The sequence below is a fragment of the Acanthopagrus latus genome, chromosome 7 (genome assembly GCF_904848185.1).
Source record: "Acanthopagrus latus isolate v.2019 chromosome 7, fAcaLat1.1, whole genome shotgun sequence".
NCBI lineage: Eukaryota > Metazoa > Chordata > Actinopteri > Spariformes > Sparidae > Acanthopagrus > Acanthopagrus latus.
The window spans coordinates 10825593-10846967 of record NC_051045.1 but is presented as its reverse complement, the minus strand read 5'-3'; the positions used below and the strand labels follow the sequence as shown (position 1 = coordinate 10846967).

Genomic DNA, 21375 nt, shown 5'->3' with positions numbered 1-21375 from the left:
GGGTCTATTTTAAATCATGTACAGTTGTGAGAGGGCAAAGTTAAGAAATGACACTGGCACAGTTTGGACATGCTTAAAGTCATTGAAAATAAACATTTATTTTCTAGTTCCGCTGTCTTGTGACGCAGCGTACGTGGCCTGTCTTTAAACAAACATCACACTTTTTTTTTAACCAATACATTATTTATTGTTGATCATAATATTTTGCTTTCGATATAATTCCTATGTTACAGGTACAATGTGCAATGCTGTATAAAAACAAAACATTTCTATTCAAACCCAAAGGATACTTACTGTTCTACTGGTAACCACCACAGAGAAGTGCTCTATTCCTTATCTGGCTACTTCTGCAGTTATCTTAAAGGGTAAAAGGAACAGTTGAGGTTTTTTTTTTTCTTTTTTTTTTTGTTTGTTTTTTGTTTGTTTTTTTACAGAAGCTTATCAACATTGTGAACTTTAGGAGTCCGTTTGGTTCATTACTTTACGGGGAACTCGATAGATTTTACAGGCCGTGGGGAGCACTACTGCATGTGCAGAAACAGTTGCATCAAGCGTAATCTTGTTTTTACACAGCTAAACTGCTTCAAGTTATGTAGTCTGAGTCAGCGTCGGTTGGGGCTAAAGAGTACAAATTAAAAAAAAAACAAAAAAACCCAAAACATATTGGAGTGTGAGGTTAAAGAGGTTAAGAAGCTACCAGACCTCTATAGCTCCTCCTCAGATCTGCCGGGCTAGCGGCTCGAGGCTACATTGGCTGCTACTAGCATAAAACACTCCAATTTTGACACAGCTGTCATTGCACACATTGCATTGTGGGAAATGTAGGTGGCAGGTTTTGAAAGAACAAAGAAAAGGAGAATGGAGAAAAGAAGACAATATTCTCACAGTGGCCATTTTCCTCTGACGCTGTGCTTGGAAATCTCAGTTGTTGTAGCGGACTGCTGCGTTCCAGGTTTCAGGTCTTAATGATATCAGGAACCTTACCAATCATTATCATTTCACCACTTCCTCATTGATCCGAAAAGATGATGGATAGTGAACATCTGGAAGGCCAGCTGGCCCTACTTCAAGGTAAGCAGCTAGCAGCTAATTCATTAATTATTTACATTCAGCCACTTCCTAGCTTTGATATTGTTCCATGACACATTAGGAAAGGTGTAAATGAATTCTAAAATATTGACATACATCTTGGACACATTCATCTAAGCCTGGGAGTGAAACACACTGGATGTGATCAAACGGTGATGTTAGCTGGGAAATGGATAATTGCTAACGTTGGCTAACGGGACAGCTAATATGTTGTTTTAGCTTGAAATACGGTCCAGTGTCCCCTCAGATTTTCACGGTTCATGAACTTTTCAGTGACTGATCAATCAGAAAGCTTTCAGATTTGAAGATATAATAACAATTTGTCAGATTCCCTATGTTAAAAAGCTTTGCAAGCTAGAACACAGCAGCGTAATATTATCTCAGCATTTGAGCTCCCCATCCTGAGGAAAATGGCTGCTGTGTGAATATGGTCTAAGCTGCATTTCTGCTTCTGGCCTGTCAAACCTTTTTTGAAAATGCCCATCATGACCCTGACAGTAACTTCTACTAAAGCATCCCATCAGTGTTCGTTGATGAGATGAATGTCCTTCATTTTCATGGCTAGTTCGTGTCAGAGATCATTTCCATGAACACACACCACAATGCACAACCGACAAATTAAAGACATTCGACATTCATTTTGGATGAACTCAAAGGTCTCCCAACCTATTACACATTTGATAAGCTCCATAAAAAACCTCAATTATGTCTCATGTGTACTTGAAACTCAGTAGTAGGGTTAAAAAAAATAATATATTACCTACTGAGAATCCTAATTATGCATCATGATCGATGTCTTGGTGAGATTTTCATTCCATTTAGACTTTTTTTTTTTCTTGAGTGCTGACATTTATTAACAAAAAAATAAAATAAAATAACCGAAGTAATACTTTCAGGATTAAAAAAGTGTAAACTTTCACAAAATATAAAACTGACACATTCGAACCATAAATTATAAACATGTAATCATGCATTTGTTCACAGGGCTGCATACCATTTAGTCTTACATTTTTATCTTACAAATAAAATAAAGTTAGATATTTCTCATGTGGTATGTAATGGATATTTACATTATTATTCATTAATATTTGATGCATTAGTGTGTGGAGTATCATGGAGGATGCTCCCAGAGTGAGGATTAGAGTGTTTAAAGGACAACGAGTGTGGTATCTTGTGCGTGCGTGTGCATCTGTGGAAGGGTTTTTGCTGAACTGGAGCAGTGGCTAAGGTTACCTTGGTAACTGTTTTGCCTAAAAAAAAGATTTTAAAAAAAACCCTACGAAACTTAAATGACATTTATCTGATGTCACAAGCTGCCAAAATATCTGATGTCAGGTTATGACAAATGTCCTATGTCATCTGATGTAGGTTTGCCAGCCAACAAACTTATGAGACACCATAAGTCAACTTGTCATAGTCTGAGTGGTGTAGTAGGTGTGATCCCTCATGACAACAGTAATGTACTGCACTGACAGATTGGTGTACGCCTGTGATGGTTGTTCACTGTAGAGTAACTGGAGGTCTGTTAGTGTCCAGTGATCTATGGAGGTCCTGTGTGAGGCGCCTGTGGAGACCCCTGGTAGGGCTGAGACGGCGACACCCACGCTCCGGCACTGGGAGGACGGCTGGGCTCTCCACTACCTGACTGATCCAGCTCAGCACTGTCGCAGTCGGAGTCGTCACACAGGGCCCGACTCTGTGGAGAGAGAGAGAGGGGAAAACAATGTCGAACGTGACCTACAGCAGACATTAAGTGTTTTTGGCAAAGGAGGAACAAGGCCCGAAATATACCTCTTGCCCCTACCACTTAGCCCGATCCCTTCATTTTGCATGGTCACATCTCGTGGTGGGGAGTCCTGATTCTTGTTAGGATAAAGGAGCAGGGTGAAGTGTTTGGGCTACAGGGCCCTCCAAACTGAGATTTTTCAGGCACACTTCAAACTAAGGGTTACAAGGACTTTCGCTTCCACATATCATAGCCCTTTTTCTTTATAACAAACATAAAACAATCGCTACTGGTTTGCAGATGTCTTGGTAAGTAATTAGTTATCTAACGTTACACTACACTACAGCACCAGCATCTCTGATCAAAACAAATGGGCATGTGACGTCAGCCACAGCTCCCTTCTGACCAGAAACTGCTGTTATATATTGCTTTTCTCACGACACCAGACTCCATTGCAAAAAACAGCGAGGAACATAAAATATATTCAATAATACTTAATACTCCATATTCAGTTACACTTTTTCAATCTACTTTCCAGCTCAGGTTCTTGGAGTAAGTTCTGGTACATGACTCTAAGACGCGGACACAAACTGACACATGCGATCCTCTGTGGAGAGGCTTTACCTCATTTGGATTCTGCCCGGCGTCCAGCTGAGCTTTGGCCTGGCCCAGTCCTCCGTCTCTCTCCGACAGGCCGTCAGAAGCCTGCGCAGGGTCGGTGTTGTCCGCCGGGATCTCCGACCCCTGAGAGAGGAGGTCGTCGCTGCGGTCGTCCAACCTGTCGTCCGTGTTGGTGCTGACCACGTCCGGGGTGCCGCTGTGAGAGTGGTCGGTTGTGTGGCCCTCCTCGCCATCTGACACCGACAGGTTCTCTGAGCTGAAGGTAGAGACCGACTGGCACTTGGTGATGCTGGTCGGACGTCTGGAGAGATTGAAAAAAAGAAGGAACAACAATTGTTTTGGTGTTCTCTGATAAAAGAGAGGGAAGATGGCTTAAGGTAATTTTCCAATGACGAGGGACAGCAAGTTACTCACCGTCTCCGTGGCAACTCAACCTCACTGTCAACTTCACCCTCCTCCTCCTCTGATGACACCCCACGCCTCTGTAGTCAGAAACAGGAAAAATTGTACAAGTGAAAATGATCAAAGTATCACCAGAGGAACCGTGAAGAGCACGAGCAGATATCTGACTGTGTACCTGTTTGCGTGTGATGGCAGCCCGGTACAGGATGGCTGAAGGAGTGAGGTGCTGACTCCCAATCCCCCCTGATGCCCCCCGGGGCAACCTCACAGCACCAGCTCCCTCCTCTTTATCCTCCCCATCAAGAGGCAGTCGTGGAGATCCCAGAGACCCCCGCCCCGCTGCCGCCCCCCTCCCACATGGTGAGTCTGGGCTGCTTGAGAATGGGAACGATGCAGCATCCTCGCTTGGCGTGTCACTGCGTGGAGGAGTTTCTGTGAGATCATCGAGACCAGCTGCCCCCCCCTCCGAGCCCCCTAACCCTGCAGAGGCACTGAGGCTTCCCCCTCTCTCCAGGCCGCCCACAGAGTCCTCCCCTTTTCCCTGGCCCTCTGCCTCCAGCGTGGTGCAGATGAGGTCAGGGCTGGAGGAGGATAGCTGCCTCTGCTGCTGCTCATGGCTGAGGCCCCGCAGAGCTGCGGAGGGCTCCAGCAGCTGCTTGGAGGGGTTAATGGTAGAACTGTTAGCCTGGGCAGTTGAGTCCCTGTTAGGGGAGGACTGATTCGCCTTGAGTCCAGCCAGGTCCCCACTACTGCCTTTCCCGGGCTTGCGATGGCGGGTCTTTACCCTCCGAGACCGGCTGGGGGAAGTGGAGCTTCTGTTGGGGCAGGCTGGGATAGTGACTTGCATCACGGAGGAGTCCATTTTGGGAATGATTACCTCAGACTTGAGGATGTCTGGCCTGAAGGAGTAGGAGGGATTAGTCAACAACTGCAATCCACAAGCCTAATGAATATTCATTTATCCACTTCTGCATCAATCTTTTATGAAATAACGACTGAAACGAGATTTCATACCTCTTTCCTGAGGGCAGTTTCTGTGGGACATTCCTCTTCTTGATGAGTTTGTCCATGGTGTTGGAGGAGCTGCTCTGTCTGGAGCTGTGGTGCTTAAACAAACCCGGGTACTTCTTATCCAGAGACTGCTCTCTCCTGGAAGGAAGCGCCACACGACATCAATGTGTGAATGCACTGTGGTTTATTAATTTGTAGTGAATGTTTGCATTTTACACACACAGACCCCGTGTTCATGGATTTATTTGTACCTCTGCAACTCTTTCTCTTTGAGCTCCAGCTGCAGCATGACAGCGCTGAGCTCCATGTAAAGGTTGTTAGCCCTCTCCAGTTTCCTCTCATAGTGCTCGCGAATGTCCAAAGCATGCCTGAGAAAAAAAAGAGGCTGCTGATGTCATTGTGCATCCGCATGAGAGATTCCAAATGCTCCACAAAAGATGTGCACTCAAGGCGTTTATTTCATGAAACAGGGGTGGACAAAGGAATGACATTGAGAAATGACACAGCGCGAAAGTGGCCTCATCCATGTAGGCTACCATTGTATCATCACCAGTTGGCTGGACTGACCTGAGCTCCTCTCTGCGCCGATTGATCAGCTCCTCGTCGAGCCGGTGGAGACAAGTACCCTCAGATTTAATCTTCTCAAAGTGCTGTTTCACCTCTTCTCGCCATTCAGCCTGATGAGAGCACATCTCTGTTAACGAGGACTGTCTAGCCAGAGCCAACTTTAAACACAGGTCTCCTTTGAGTGGCAGTTCATGTGTGATTACTTTGCAAGCACACGTGTCTGTTTGTGTATGACTGCATGTTTTGGTAGATCTATAGATCTTCCATATTCAGACTCAGACACCTGGTATTAAAATGGGATCCGTGTCTGGATACGTTATCTGGATGAAAAACGATCTTGCCTTTGCGTTTATACCTGGTATTTTTAACCTTATCTCGTTATCTCCACCAAGATCAGATATCTGTCCTCCGTGAGGAATTTGAGGCAGCTGCAATCAGCCCCAGACTCCTTTAAAAAATCACAGAGTTTTGTGGGTTGTAGAGTTACGGCAAAATTTGTAAACTTCATGAAACAATGTCTCCAACAAATTGTAGATTATTTGTTATTAAGTTATTCCTGCATTGCATTTAAAAATGTAATCAGATTGTCCTGGTTTGTTGCAATACAGGCATGTAGGCTTTTCTGTGACTAGATACAGATCAGCTGCACAGATGAGCTGTGCACAGTTATTTCTTACTGTGTATCATTAATTTTCCACCTGTATCGCTTTCATTTTTCAGTTGTTTCTGTTAAATAACACAACCTTTGGTACTTTATGGCACAGAATAGACATTTAATTAATGACTAGAGCTGTGTTTCTTTCAGTTTTCTGGCTTGATCACACTCTAAATTTGAACAACAACATTGTATGTTTTACTAAAGACAAACACTTCTATCAATGTGATGATGCAAACAGATGCTAGCACGTTGGATAGACTGCATTTATCTGAACATGATGCAAGTCAGACTACCTCCAGATGAGGTGATGCAGATCCGATCACATTCCCTCATTGCGCATTCACATCTTGCATTAACATGCTTTGATCCTTATCAGGATAACGTGTCTGGATATTGATCAGATTTTAATATCAAGTGTAAATGGGGCCAGAGAGGCAACCATACCTGAGACTTGAAGTATGTCTCTTGTGGAGTGGACAGCACATCAGCTGATGCGATATCCAGATGAAGGAGGATCTGACGGAAAGAGGGCCTGTTCCTGGGCTTACAGTTCCTGCAAATCCAAGATGGGAAAGACAGCTGTGTACATTTACAACGGCTGTAAAATCAATGAAATCCTTAAACCACAGCCTCCCCCATGCAATGCCTCTACTCATCTAATCTGCTCCTTCTCAGCTCCTCTTTCCTCATTTTGGCTGCCCATTTCCTGGCGTCACTCACCAGCACTGTCTGAGGAGGATCTTGAAGCCATCAGGGCAGCTCTCAGGTACAGGCAGCTGAAGGCTGTTGTTTCCCACACCCCAGATGATGGCGGATGAGTCCACGTCTTTATAAGGGATCTCTCCGGTTAGCATCTCCCACAACACCACTCCGAATGACCTTAAAGTTAAGTGGAGTTTTATTTATTCAAGAAGTCTCATATAGGTCAAGATTGGTTAAACATAAGAGACAGAGGAAAAGCTTTACGTAACAACCAGACAGCCCAGACACACAGAGAAGTTATCGCACACACATGATATCAGCAAGTACATCCGTGGATCTCTCAGAGAATAAAAAATGCCAGACGTGTCAGTGGAAGATGGGTCGACGTTAGTCAGGCTTACCAGATGTCCACCTTTTCTGACACTGGCTCATTCCGAATCACTTCAGGAGCCATCCAGGCTACGGTGCCGGCGAATGACATCTTGGTGCTCTTGTCGCTGAGCTCTTTTGAGGTACCGAAGTCGGAGATCTTCACCAGGTCGTCGTGTGTGATCAGCATGCTGCACACGTGAGATGAAACATGGACATAATCAGGAATCTGTCATAAATGTTTCAGATCTTGTGTGGGCTGAAGTTCCCATCGAGCTTACTTGGGGGACTTGAGGTCCCGATGGATGATTTTGTGGAGGTGGAGGTAGTTCATGCCACCTGCAATGCCCATTGACCAGTCAACCAGAAGGGAGGGGGTGATTTTGCGGCCCGCCCTCAGCACCTCGTACAGTTGGCCTTGGGCACAGTATTCCATCAAGATACAGTAACAAGGAGCCTGGGTGCACACGCCCCTGGAAGGAAACACAGCATTCGATTATTCAAAGATATCAAAGTGTGATTCATAGAGCCAAACGATAAGAGACCCTATAGGATATCCCGACTTATCTCACTTGAAAGTGATGATGTTGGGGTGCTTGAGTTTGCGGAGGTGTTTGATCTCGGTCTCTTTGATGTCCCGCACTTTCTTTACCGCCACGTCTTCTCCGTGGAACTTGCCCAGGAAGACGGCGCCCTGTGCCCCGCTGCCCACCCACTGCAGGTCCGAGATTTCCTCAAAAGGAACCTCCCAGGACTCTAGATGAAGACCAACAAGCCAAAAGAAACAATGTATGTGAGTACATGTGGAATGATCAAGTGTTACAAAGACTTAACACGAGCATGGACTCTGCAGTCTTTGAGGAATTACTTAAATAATATCCATCACACGTTGCAAAGCCTCCAAATGTCAATGTGCTCTTGCCAGTTTGGAAAAGGAGGAGTCACGAGGTGCGCTGAGCAGATGCTCGCTCCATGCTACACATCAGAATAGGCTGGCAGGACACAACTGCATCATACAAAGTGCCTGCCGTGTTCAAATAAATGCCATATTGACAGTTTATCCAGCTGACCGGAGATAAGAGAAACACTGAGGGGGAAACAACAAGCCAGTCATAGTCTAATCTGTCACCTGTCATACCGACTCTGCTTAAATGACTGTGAGAGCATGGTCACTAAAGAGTCACCAGATGGGCAGAGGGAAAGATACAGGCGGATCAATTCTTCATGAGGTCCACTGAAGTGTCCAGATCTCTAGAGTGCTGCTGCAGCAGAGGAGGATGCACACGATGCTCCCAGCTGTGAGAACTGGGCCTTAAACACAGTCGATCTGCCAGCAGGATGGTAGTTTTCTGCTACTTTGTACTCCAAGTCCAATTTGCTTCTAGCGAAGATACTTATCTGACAGCTGTGGTTATAGTTACTTTTCAGATTAAGAAAATCAGTAAGCTTATAGAAATACATTGCATTGTTAAAGAGTCTGCTGGTCCTTAAGCAGGGATGGGAGGATATAAGATTTTATCACAGATCGCCTTAAAAACACTCGAAATAAGTTGATCGTGTTGTTAATATCCTCAAATAAGTGACTTGGAAATACACAGTCTCATATGGTTCACCTGATTTATTTTGAATTGCTACAAGTCCATCACCATGACTAAAAGCTTGTCTTTATCCCTCACAAAAAAAGGTCATATAGGATGTTTGGAAATAAGGTAAATAATGTAAAATAGGTAAAGAGATTCCTGCATGGTTTAGTGCCATTTGAAGATATTTAGGCGTTTGATGGTTATCTGGATGATTTCGTCAAACTTCAGTTATCCTGGCCAGGCTGATCATGACACATCGACCCCTGAGCGTTTGACTTGGGACCCTTTAAGAATGTAGTGTGTAGCTGTGGCCTCTTGTCACGTTGCAGATACCTTTGAGTTGTTAGCAGGTTCCCTCTAAACTTCTCAGATGCTTTCATTTAGAAAACAGTTTGAGAACTTAGGATGGCAAATTATCCAGAGGATAAATACTCATATGTGGAGCAATTTTGTTCTCTTCTTCCTTACTCCACACGTCTCTCAGCCCCTCGCATTTATCTTGCGACCCTTTCGCAGGGTGGCCTGATCCCGAGTTTGGACTAAACTACCTGAGAGTATATAAGTAGCAGTAGCTGCATTTTTTTTGCTCTTCTCTCTGACAGAGTGTCAACACTTGCACCTCTGTAGTGCCAACATGACCCCGCCTCCTCAGGAAGTCAATTCCCTTAGACACTGTTGCTCGTAATCACACGGTACAAAAGCCTGTTTTATATTTATCTTGTCATAAAAATAAAACTGTAATGCCCTCAGTGTTATGGTACAGAACGTGGTATTGAATGTAAATATATCTAAAGGTGTTGTACCCTGGTTAGAAATTCCAGTATGGCGACGACAGTTATATAAAGTAAATGAAGTCTCTCTCCCTCTGCCAGCCACTTGTGCACTGATGCATCACTAACTATTTCATAATGTGCAGGAGCTGCACGATATGGTAAAAAAAAACAAAACAAAAAAAAACAACCCATAATGAAATTTTTTGGACAGATTCGCGATTAGTGGGAATGATTATTTTTGCATCACACTTCATGATGACGAGACATTTGTTGGAGTCTGTACCACTATCACTATCAATTATGATGCAGTTTTATCAAACATTTTACCTTTAAAAAATATTGCACCATTGTACAATTTGGACAGTGCTCTTAGCCATATTGAGATTTCAATTATATCTGATCACTTGTACAGCTCTGTGTTGTACTTTATAATAATACGTCTGTCACAGGTGTAATTTTCCTGCAGAACTTTTGAGCCTTTGAGTAACTTGATAGTAATACGTCTGAACTTTTTACCCCTGATGGAGTAAATTTAGATTGCTGTGTTGTTACTTTTACTTGAATAAAGGAAGCGACTGTGGAGGCAAGAGTTCATGTGTAAAGCTCATATGTTCATCACGTCATGTTTTCACCCGTGTCCGTTCGTTTAACTGTGAGTTTGTCAGCAGGATTACACACAAACTGCTGAACAGATTTCCAGATTTGAGTCTCGGCACAAGAATTTCTTCTGACTGTCTTGAACATTGCGAGATAAGGTGTTTTTCCAGTTTTCCATTCATTTCTCGGGTAATGGTGCGTGGATCTTGATGAAAATGTAGGTGGCTGGTATCTGTGAGTGAGAACGATTTGATGCAGATACTAAATCTGCTGAGCTTGAATTGTGTTTAAGCAGCTGTGTGTGGTTTAACCTTTAGAGTGTTACAGGACTACAGAGTTTGATATTAGATTAAAGCTTGACTGAGGTATACGCTCTACTGACTGCCATTCTAGTTTTCTCTGGTGACACTCCACTGCTTATAGGTCACCACAATACTTCCATGTACTGACTGAATAAATGTTGAATTCACAAACAGTTCAGACTTTCTCTTTCTGACTCTGAGCTTCACATACCTTCGTGGCTGTGTTTGTGTTCAGTGGAGTAGGCCTTTCCAATCATGGTCCAGACCGGCTTTAGGCAGCCAAACAGTCCCTCCAAAAAACCTCCACTTCCTGATTGTAGCCGAATGTTGTCCGACTGGCTCCGAACAGCGCCAGCCTCAGGACTGTGCCCGGCCTCGGCCCCGCCGCCACACTGGCAGGCCTCATGTTCATGTAGTTTTAGCACGCTGTTGTCAAAGTGGGCTGAGGGTCCATCGCTGGGAGTGGGGCTGCTGCCGCCCGGCGCCACCTGTCCACCCGTGTCGATGGACAGCACGTTACGGAGGACACACTGTGTGGGGGTCAGGTCCGTCTCGGGGGTGCAGGCAGGGGTGTCTCCATCGAGTCTTCGATAGGGGGGCTCTGAGATGGGGGTGCTGAAGCCTGACAGGGAGGGGGAAGGGGCACGGGGCTCATGGATACAGGTCCCACTCATCAGGGGTTTCCCCAACACGGCAGGTCAGGGTGGATGGCGGATGGGAAGATGAGAAGTAAGCCTGGAGGAGGAGAGTCATGATAGTGAGTGCATGTTAGTGTGGCCACAACTCATCTGACTGGTAATAAGCAAACAGTGAGGAGTGATTTCAGCACCAGACAGATCCATTTGCACAGAGGAGCTGTCCGGTGCTGAACGACTGCTGCCCTCACCTCCTCACCAATCGGTAGAGTATCCCCACTTAACTTTTCTTCTTACTACAACACAAGAAAACAAAGGGGCCCTGCTGTGAGTTTGGCATCCAGCCAGTCCACCAGTTTAACCGCTCAGTCCCTCCATTTCTAAGACAGTGAATCCTGTCTGAATCATGCAGTGAAGCCTCATGATTGGGGGGGGGAACCAAAAGCCTGCCCAGTGGAGCCATCACCCAGAGTGGAGATGGGCTTTATGAATGAATCGACCAGGGGGGATGGTCCGCAGCCCTGACTGTCACCTGCTCTCTCTCTCTCTCTCTCTCTCTCTCTCTCTCTCACTTGTCCCGATGCACACCATCAGTGTCCGGCAGCATCACGGCGCAGCTCCTCCGCGGCTCCCATATGTGTGCATCGTCGTGCGTCAAGTGAAGAGCATTGTGTGCATGTGGACAATATGACGAATTGCATAACCCTCGGCGTGTGGCTGTGTACGTATGCGTGCGTGCGTGCGTGAGAGAGAGAGGGAGAGAGGTAGAGAGAGGGAGCACATGTATCCAGACCACCAGCTCCATTTCTTGCTCTGCACCACTTGCACGAGAGGAGCCACGGTGGAGTGAGCGACATGAGAGCGTGAAACAAACAAACAAACAAACAAACAAACAAACAACCACGGCGATAAACAACCAACCAACCGCCGCCGCCACCGGGGCCCTGCGCGAGGGGAGCGGTGCACACACGCACACAAACGCAGGGAGATCAATCTTTAAATAAACCGAAGGATGCGATGATGACACTCAGCAGCATCACAGCCGACGTGCGTGAATCTGCGAGCCCGATGCCTACTATGCTCCATGCCAAGTGAAAGTGCCGCAGCGTCCGCACCATTCACTCAGCGCTGGCATCGGCACACACACATATCTCGTGATGTGGGGCTCTCCGGCTGCACAAATATGATTTTTTTTTTTTTTCTTCCCAGCGCTCATCGACGGCGATTCGTTTCTTGGCAGCATCAGTCGCTTGGTGCAGTGTGAGCGGCGTGAACGCTCCCGCACCGAGCCGACGGCATCATACCTACCCCGTCCCGTGCCACCTGATTCCTAATTCAATCGGCATTAAACCGGATAGTATGACATTCCCATACCTTTCTGCCCGCTTGATGTCGCGTTGTCAAGTGAAGGGGTGGGCTCGGCTTTCTGTTTGGTCGCTGGGAGCGAGCAGATCGTTGTTTTTCTCGGGTCCGGGCTGTCTCTCGTGTTCCCCCGGTCCCCCGTATCCACAAGTTTCGCGTTACTGGGATGGATCCCAGCGGGCAAATTGTGTTATCAATAACCGGGGACCCATGCAACGTGAGGCGCGCTGGGTTTATTGGGGGAGGGAGCTGTCTCCTTCCCAGTGCTGAATTGACGTCACGGAAATGCGAGGTGCGCCGCGAGGGGGCGCTGCACCCTCCCCTCAAACACACACACACACACACACACACACAGTCAGTTTGTCATCATCACAGCCATCATTTCCAGGCCTAAAAACGAGTCCTTTCATTCACTGATTTTCTGTGATTGAGCCTCAAGCAGCCAGCATCCACATCTGCTGCTGCTGCTGATGTGTCATCGAGCAAGACACACACTGATTCCACGGTGGCTCCAGGGATGCTGGTGTGCAACCGACCGTGCACTTTGCCGTCCACAGTGAGCAGGAAAAGACATCAGCTTTATCTTTATTATAATCACGATTCGGACGCTTGTAATAGTCTGGGAATGTGCAGGGCCGGATCACATGGATGGATCACACAGGGCAGACTGTATTTTGGGGCCCTCTACATCCACATTTTGATATTTGGCACACAAAATGAACTTAAACAGACACTGGACAAGTGTTCTGCTTCACTGTATCATTATAAAGTAAATGCTGATTGTAATGGATATAGAATAATAAAACTATGGGTGTTTACACTGGTTTCCTATAAACCTCGCTTTCACTGTACAATTCTGTTTGCATGCAGGCACACATGGAAAGAAAGGTTAACTGTAGCCTAACTCTCTCTGCTTCCTGGGTTGGTTGATTATGAAAAACTTGAAGTGAAATGTCATGAACTGTTTGACTGCTGCAACTGTAGTGTTGGTTTCTTGTAAACCCAAGAGGGCTGGGCACTCTGTGTGCATGACATGAACATAAAATCTAATAAAAATCTATTCAAATTTTTCTATTATTTACTTTGTGATTGAGCAATCTCATATTAAGTCCTGTGTTGTTTTTATTTGCGACTCGGATGAAAACAAGAATGATACAGTCAATAAAATAATATAATAAGCACCAACAATAATACCACTTGGAAACACTAAGGAGGAAAGTTATCTGTTGCCGCTTCAACTGACACATGATTATTATTATGCTTGTTGATTTTAAAACATTTTTTTTATCCATTTAATCACTCATTCAGATGTTGATATCTAAAATGAAAAACATAAATTTAAAGATGCTCTTCTCCTGACAATGGGGTGAAACCACTGTATTCTTTTTCATAGCATAGCAATTTCCTACCATAATCCACCAGGGGGCCTCCATTAGGAAAACAAACTGTGATGTGAATGAGCTTCAGAACTGACTGGTTGAGCTGACAACAGGTGTGTCTGATGGCAACACAGAGCTCTCCCTCTGTGTTGTAGAGGCTCTGGAGGGACCATGCAACACAATGCAGAGACATATTTTACATATTGAAACTGTTATTTCTTCATATGCTGTCGATGCATTTTAGCACATTTTTTGAATGCCTTCAACAAAAATTCTCACGTGTAGCAAATTTAAAGTAACTTAAATGAATTAATAAATATAAAAATCTTTGAATGAACTTTTATGTTTTATATTTTTTTATTTTTAAAACATAAGTTTACTTTTAGTGTTTACAAACTGATGTTCTTTTGCCCTTTCTTTCTGCGCCCCCTAGTGGCAAGGAGGCCCAGATAATGTGTCTGTAACTTGATACTTGAACAGTAAACATGGATTAAATTAAACACAGTAAAGAATCTTGTGCAAACTGTGCATGTGAAATAAAAATCAGTGATTCGTGTATTTCAGGAATATCAACTCCGACAGCCATCAGTAGGCAGCTGTTTGGCTCAGTGTGGTGGGTGTAGTGTCGCTCCGTGTCCTGCAGAGGGCAGCACGTCGGCTCTGTCCCGTTTGTGCTGTGAAACTGAACTTCGCACTGTTTGCTCCTCTGGCTTGCCGTAGTCCACACGGCGGGACTGACTTAAAGTAAGGAACTGAAAGTGTCACAACAACGTAACGTACTTTAATTTGTTGTTTGGAAACACAGCGCTCGACAACTGACAACACTACAAGGTAATACGAACGACATATCAAACGTAGTGCAGCTCTTTGCTGATAAAATCAGGCCGGCATCAAAGTTGTTTGCTTAATTCAGCTAACTAGCTAACTCTAACCGTTAGCTAACCCGCTGTTTGTCCACTGTTGTCCGCGTGTGAAACGGTACAGTGAGCAGTTCAGGTGTAAACATGACATTCACTGCTGCTGTATTTACCTGACCGAACCATGTTGTGTGTTTTCGAGTCCAGTGTGAGGGTTTGTCTCCGTGTTGAAGATGTGCTCTCTGGCGCTGTTCCCCCCTCCGCTGCCCTCCGGACAGACCACTCTGTGCGAGTCCAACAACGAGCTGCTGTCAGGAACCACCACCGAGGACCAGCTGAAACAGGTCTGTGGTCAGAGCTGCTGTGGTGATCATACACTGTGTTAATCTGTTAATTAATATGCCGTTTTAAGACACATAAAAATGCAAGGTTCCAGTGTGCCTCGTTTTTTACTAGACGTGATTGTGGGCTGTGATTCAGAATCACACCTTGAGCTGGATCCAGTAAAGGTTCAGATCAGTACATGTTTGTGTGTTTTCTGCAGGAGTCCAGTCCTCTGAGTCTCTATTTTCCCCGGGAGTCCCTGAAGCTCCACAGCCGCACAGAAAGCAGCAGCAAGGCAGCCTTCCTGGACCACTCAGAGACACTGTGGATGAGGAGTGCAGCAGCATGGTAGGTCACACATTTTAATAGTTTATTCACGTCCACATAAAAGACATCAGAGCACATATTATTGGAGGTGCAGTAGAGTATAGACATCCCAAGTTGTAGAAACCCTCTTTTAAACAATCTGATTACATCCCAGGCTGCCATGTTCAGAGATGGTACTGAGGAGGATACATTCATAGGAATGTGATGCTGATTGATTGAAATTTATGATCGTTCTTGGAGCATGTAGTTGTGGTGCTGTTAGACTTTCCCGTGTTACACAGAGGTGTGTCGGTTGTTGAGAACACTCGAACATCATAAACCATCATCTAGGTAGAGTTTATTGGACTGTTTTCCAAGACTGCATTAGATTTAACGAGCTGAACCTAATCAACTAGCAACTAAAGGTAATACCACAATGACAACTTATCTGTGATAACAATATATTTATGATGTTATAACCTGAGTCAATTTTCAAGTAAAAACCCTCAAACATTTGCAGTTTCCAGCTTCATAAATGTCAGGATTGATGCTTTTCTTGTCATTTATGATGAGTCCCTGGTTTTGGACTGTCTGGGACAAAAAAGTGATTTGATCTGATCAATTGAGAATGAAAACAGTGGTTTAAAGCTTGGTTAAAGCTTTATCTATCACAGACATTTATGCAACTTTTCTCTTTCTTATTTCAGGCGGGATGGTGGTCTCACGGGACTACTCAATGAAATTACCAACTCACACACAGAAGGTAAGAAGTGAGACACCACAATGTCGCATTCAGCTTTAACTCACAATGACTTGATCCACTTGTAAGTGCCTATACATCTTATTTTGTGCTCTTGTAGTGCCTAAATGGCTGTCAATGAGTTCTGGTTGTATTCTGGCGTTGCTCCAAAAAGTCTCCTCCTTTCATGGCTCGCTGTTTCCTCATCTCACAGTAAGTAGTGTCTGCTGATTAAATACAATTAATTACCAGAGTTTTGTTGTTGTGTTGAAAGGTTAATTGCCTATTTGTCTTTTGTTTTACAGTTGAGCAGTGAGGACATGATTGCAGAGTTTTCACAGGTGCTGAACTGGTGAGTGCTGACAGTGTGAAGTGTAGTTCATTAATGCTCTCAAAGGTAAAATCGGTCTTCAGATGTATGCTTTTTTCTGACCCACATGAAAGTTAATAAATGTTTTTTTTACAAGTTGAACTGTTGTTTGGATGAAAAATAAGATGTTTAATGATTTAGCGATGGATATGTTCACTGTTTTGTGATGTTTATAGACGGAACGATTAAAATAATTGTCGGTTTAATGAACCATGAAAACAGTCGTTAGTTGAAGTTTTTCATAAGTGATCGCAAGAAAGTCTGGGCTCTTTGATTTTAAGCAGTGGCTTAAAACAGTTTTTGTCTGAACATTGTTTCTTGATTAGTCAGCGACCTTTCTCTCCCTCTTGTTTTACCAGGTCTGACTGCGTGGTGCGAGCCTTCGCTTGGCATCCTCATACAGATAAATTTGCTGTTGCCTTGCTGGATGACTCCATAAAGATCTACAACCCCAAAAGGTAAAAAAAAACTTAGAAGGCATACAGAAGTCAATAAGACAGCTCGGGGGAATGCAAGTCTTGACTGCTTACACTTCCTTAAAGAGATGATTGCTGATCAAACAAAGCTTTACAGTGCGAGATAATAACATTAACGTGAAACATAAATACAACAGGATTAGTCCGAAACAGCAGAGTCATTGTCCACTGTATATTTATCTGTTCACTTTCCATGACAACAGAGTCAGACAGAGATTCATTGCTAGACTGTAAACACACTGATGCAACAGTTAAGCTCTGATCTCTATCATAGCAAAGCTGAACATCTACAAACATGACTGCATGTCTGCCTCACACAGCAGCGTTGTTCTTTGACCTCTCAGTCACTCGGTGACAGTGCTGTCACCGCTCAGTCTCCTTTTGTTCTCTGTCTCTCAGCGCCACGACTCCCACGCTGAAGCATCGTCTACAGAGGAGCGTTGCAGCTGTGCAGTGGAAGCCTCTGTGTGCATCTGCTCTCGCTGTCGCTTGCCAAAACTGTTTACTGGTCTGGCATGTGGACCCCTGCTCACTGTCAACCCGGTTCGTAAACCCCCAAAATAGTTTAATTCAGTGATTCAGTACAATGAAAAGCTTCTGCCAAGCTTCAGGCTTAGAAAATATATGTGAAAATTAGAGTGCATGTGTGAATTGCTGTAACTTAACCACTACAGAACTCTGATACTTCTTTTTTTTTACCATCCGCTTCACTCGTCCAGGCCTTCATCTGGCTGTGCTCAAGTTCTCTCTCATCCTGGTCACTCTCCAGTCACTTCCATCGCCTGGTCCCCAAGCGGATCTCTCCTCGTGTCAGCCTCACCCATGGACACAGCAATGATGGTACAAGGCAGCCGCTTCATCTTTAAGAAGTGATTCATGAAGTGACTGAAATTCTTACTGAGGTTCTGTGGTCATGAGCAGTTTGTCGGTGCGTCTCTCAGGTTTGGGATGTAGCTTCAGAAAGCTGTGTGCCGCTTCAGCGTGTCGGAGGAGGCGGGGTCACCTTCCTGTCCTGGTCCCCTGACGGAAGCCATGTCCTGGCTTCTACACCATCTGCCCTGTTCAGGTAAGAGATTGGATGTTTCACAAGGCTTTCTAATCTGCCTTCCTTCCTTTTTTACAGCTACAATAGCACATTTCAAGCGAAAGATATGTAAAGCCTCCAGCGAATGTGTGAAATTTTCTCTTCTGATTAGTGTGTGGGGTCGAGACGATGGCCAATTTCTGTGTTATAATCTAGGCCTGCTCATCTTTCATGAATATTTAATGAACATGTAAAGGATTAGTGACATAGTCAAGAGTTTAGCAGGTGTTAAGAGATAATGAATGGACAGGAAGTGGAGTTTTTCACACATGGATAACAAAGTTCTTTCCTTCAGGGTTTGGGAGACCAGGATGTGGACCTGTGAGCGTTGGCCATGTGTGAAAGGGCGCTGCCAGGTGAAAACATGTCACCACGTTTCAAAATCGTTGTTCAAGAAAAAAAGAAATCCTTTTCTATATCATGTAGTCATTGTATAATTATGTCTTTTTGTTAAGTCTGGCTGTTGGAGTCCAGACGGGAGTCGACTTCTCTTCACCGTGCAGGGAGAGATGGTCATCTATGCTCTGACCTTCACTGATATACCAGGTTACTCTCGGTGTTTAAATAACCCAATATGTATACACAATGTTCAGCCACGTTCATAATTCATTTGTTGCTTGAATTCTTTTCCTCTAAAGTTGGATAAGAAGTGTGATTTGGAGAGTGTATTCAGAAAGTTTTTAAACTTCGGTAGCATTTTGTAAAAGAAGTCAGCCTGTGTGGTGTCGTTGTCATTCAGCAGGCTTACCTACGAGCACATCGCAGGGGCCTCAGGCAGCAGCAGTGGTGGCCGACCTATCAGAGACGACCTTTAACACACCAGATGGAGACATCGTGTAAGAGGTCTAAATTAAATCACTAATTAGCTAAACAAACATGAATTTGAATATGTGTTCCAGCAGTCGAGCACAGGCAGGATTCAGCTTCTGGATTTCCTGTCTGCATGTTACGTAACTCACCACTGTCTCATCTGTCTGCCAGTGTTGGTGGAGAGATCCAGTCTTTAGCCTGGGACCCAACAGGAGAGAGGCTTGCAGTGCTTCTGAAAGGTCTCTCTCACTTCTGTTCACCCCGCTGAACCTGATCAGTGTTACATTTGTGTTATTTATTTTTTTATTACTAACGCATTTTAATAACTCATCTTCATCTCTTCTGTTCTCTCAGGTGATCCACACACAGCTGACCGGCCTGCAATCATAGCCGTGTTCAAGACAAGAACCAGCCCTATTTTTGAGCTTTTACCATGGTTTGTACCTCTACGTGCGGTTTCATTTCCTCGTTCAGTAGTGCTGCATATCTTCAATGCACGGACTGAATATTTCTTGTGTTTCTCTGTTAAGTGGTTTTGTTCAAGGGGAGCGCGGTGCAGAGCCAAGACTGATGCAGTTCCACCCAAGTTTCCAGCACGGAGCTCTGCTCACTGTGGTCAGTACTACCCTACAAATGCTGTTTTTTCTCTCCATTATTAAGTTTAGGTTAATAATCTGATTGTTCTGCTGGTCTTTAAAGGTCTTGATTATAGTATTGAATTCAGCCAAAAAGCCCTAGAAGGAATTAGATGCCCTCAAATTATTATACAAAATATTATCTCTTGCCTTCCATAGTCAATAGTTTTAGTTATTAAATGATTTTGTGTTTGATTGCAGGCCGGTGGGAGGTGCAGGGTCAAACTACAATAACTAGGAAGCTCATTATCACATGATATTATATAACTGATGATGTATATTGTTGCAAATTTTTTAGATAAACTTCAGTTAATTAATCATTTTCAAATGGTTTGTTAATCCATCCATTTTCCGCCACTTGTCAGAATCATATTAAAATATAATCAGAAATGATTATTTATTGATGATATGATATGTATTTAACTGCTGGCAAGTACTAATATAAATGTGATATAATTAAAATCTTAGGTGCCATTTCACCCATGTTAACATTCCTCTGTTCACAGTGTTGGTCCAGTGGAAGAATCACCCACGTGCCTTTCTACTTCCTGGGTGCCGGCGTCCCTCACTGTGGTCTCAGCAGCAGCCCGTCACTGCCGCGCCCTCAGGCCGTCCCTGCAGACTTTGCCAATCAGTCGCTCTTCACAGAGCTCATGTCTTGACCGACCCTCAGTCACAATCACACACTCACAAGTCTTTGTTATCATGGATTGTTAATAAATATGTAGAAAGTTCTTCAAACATTTGGTCGTTCTTTGATTTGTAGATTTTGTTCTCAGGAAATGATGAAATGTGGAATTTGTGCTCCTGAAGTGGAACTGTCTTTTAATCATATCTAGAATAAATAGCATTTTTTTTTATCTAACTTGTAGTTTGTTTGGATCACTAATGCACATTTTATTTTAAATAAGATTAAGGAAACTTTATTTACTTGACAGACCGGAGAGGAAGCTGGCCACAGACAAATATTGTGTAGCGGCTGCTCAGTTTCATCATTACTCTACAAAATACTTGATTCCAGTCAACAAAATGTTCTTTATTTATGCTTATTAGTTCAGACAAACAGGAGCCAACTACACCCAGCCCCACCCTGACACCGCAGAACGAATACAGTACTTTTGTTCCTTTTTGTTATGAGATTCTCTCATATCAAAATACACACTTGCATCACAGTCTTAATCTTTTCACGCACTCACACATACACACAGTCTATGCACTCACAGTCAAGAGTAAACTGACCTCATGAAAGACAAGATTAACAAAAAAATCATTTAAACACACATGAAGGGTTCTGTTGAAAGAAGAAATACGTCCCCACGCCATTTCTGTTTTTATTCAAAACTCAATTAAAAATCAGCTTCATTCTTAATTCGGTTTTCCTTTTATTTTCCAATTTACATCAATTAGAAGTGTAACAAAATAAAAACAAAAAAAAAAGATCATAATAAAATTAATTCAAAAAATGTACACGCCCTCACACACACAAAGACATCCCACCCTGGTTGTTTTTTTAGAGACCACCCTCAGAGTCCTGCCTTCAGCTGTGGGCGTGTGGACTCCAGAGGAGGCCTCCAAGAAGTAGCCCCTGTTTCCCCTGTCTTAACCCGACTGCACCCCTCCTGCAGGGTGGAGTGTGAGTGTGTTGTGTGAGGCTAGTGGGAATTAGGGTCGGGGGGTTGGCGTTTGGCGGAAACTGAATTACAGAACTCATAGCACCTTCTGAAGAGAGAGCAACCCAAAGCAAAGACGGCCATTCAGCCCCTGATCCACCTGAAAGCTAATTGTTTGTCAGCTCAGATTTAAACTCAACATTTTCACTTTGTTTTTCAGCGTGAGGTAGCTTTAAACAATCTGGATGACTACAATAAAAAAAAGCAAGACAAATTTCCCTCAAAATTCTTCGAAACCAATTGTGTTGGATGAGAACTGGGCCTTCTTCTGATGGGCAGTCAAGGGGTACAGGACACTGAAACATACATCTCAAATGTGACCTCACTT

The 21375-nt window shown here is 44.1% G+C and overlaps 2 protein-coding genes across 5 annotated transcripts; one reads left to right on the top strand and one right to left on the bottom strand.

Moving 5' to 3' along the window:
- Positions 1–161: 161 nt before the first annotated feature.
- map3k12 (mitogen-activated protein kinase kinase kinase 12) lies at positions 162–14944 on the bottom strand. Of its 3 annotated transcripts, none has more exons than XM_037105340.1 (14): positions 14807–14944; positions 10612–11135; positions 7718–7913; positions 7427–7618; positions 7178–7336; positions 6795–6953; positions 6519–6627; positions 5417–5526; positions 5101–5217; positions 4853–4987; positions 4014–4737; positions 3851–3918; positions 3440–3737; positions 162–2785 (listed from the first exon to the last, which is right to left on the bottom strand). In XM_037105340.1, exons 2-14 carry the CDS (start codon positions 11072–11074, stop codon positions 2630–2632), a joined length of 2886 nt encoding a protein of 961 aa, XP_036961235.1. In that variant the 5' UTR covers positions 11075–11135; positions 14807–14944; the 3' UTR covers positions 162–2629. The 3 variants fall into 3 exon arrangements, with proteins under 3 accessions (XP_036961235.1, XP_036961234.1, XP_036961236.1); XM_037105339.1 differs by lacking the exon at positions 14807–14944 and adding an exon at positions 12410–12668; XM_037105341.1 differs by lacking the exon at positions 14807–14944 and adding an exon at positions 12410–12668 and having other exon boundaries at positions 7718–7901.
- Positions 14448–20120, top strand: aaas (achalasia, adrenocortical insufficiency, alacrimia). Of its 2 annotated transcripts, none has more exons than XM_037105343.1 (17): positions 14448–14607; positions 14841–14977; positions 15178–15305; positions 15971–16026; positions 16124–16215; positions 16308–16354; positions 16732–16830; positions 17248–17391; positions 17568–17688; positions 17790–17914; positions 18228–18288; positions 18388–18478; positions 18675–18768; positions 18914–18981; positions 19097–19178; positions 19273–19357; positions 19884–20120. In XM_037105343.1, the coding sequence occupies exons 2-17, from the start codon at positions 14867–14869 to the stop codon at positions 20037–20039; spliced, it is 1560 nt and encodes a 519-aa protein (XP_036961238.1). In that variant the 5' UTR covers positions 14448–14607; positions 14841–14866; the 3' UTR covers positions 20040–20120. The 2 variants fall into 2 exon arrangements, with proteins under 2 accessions (XP_036961238.1, XP_036961237.1); XM_037105342.1 differs by having other exon boundaries at positions 18672–18768.
- Positions 20121–21375: the final 1255 nt, after the last annotated feature.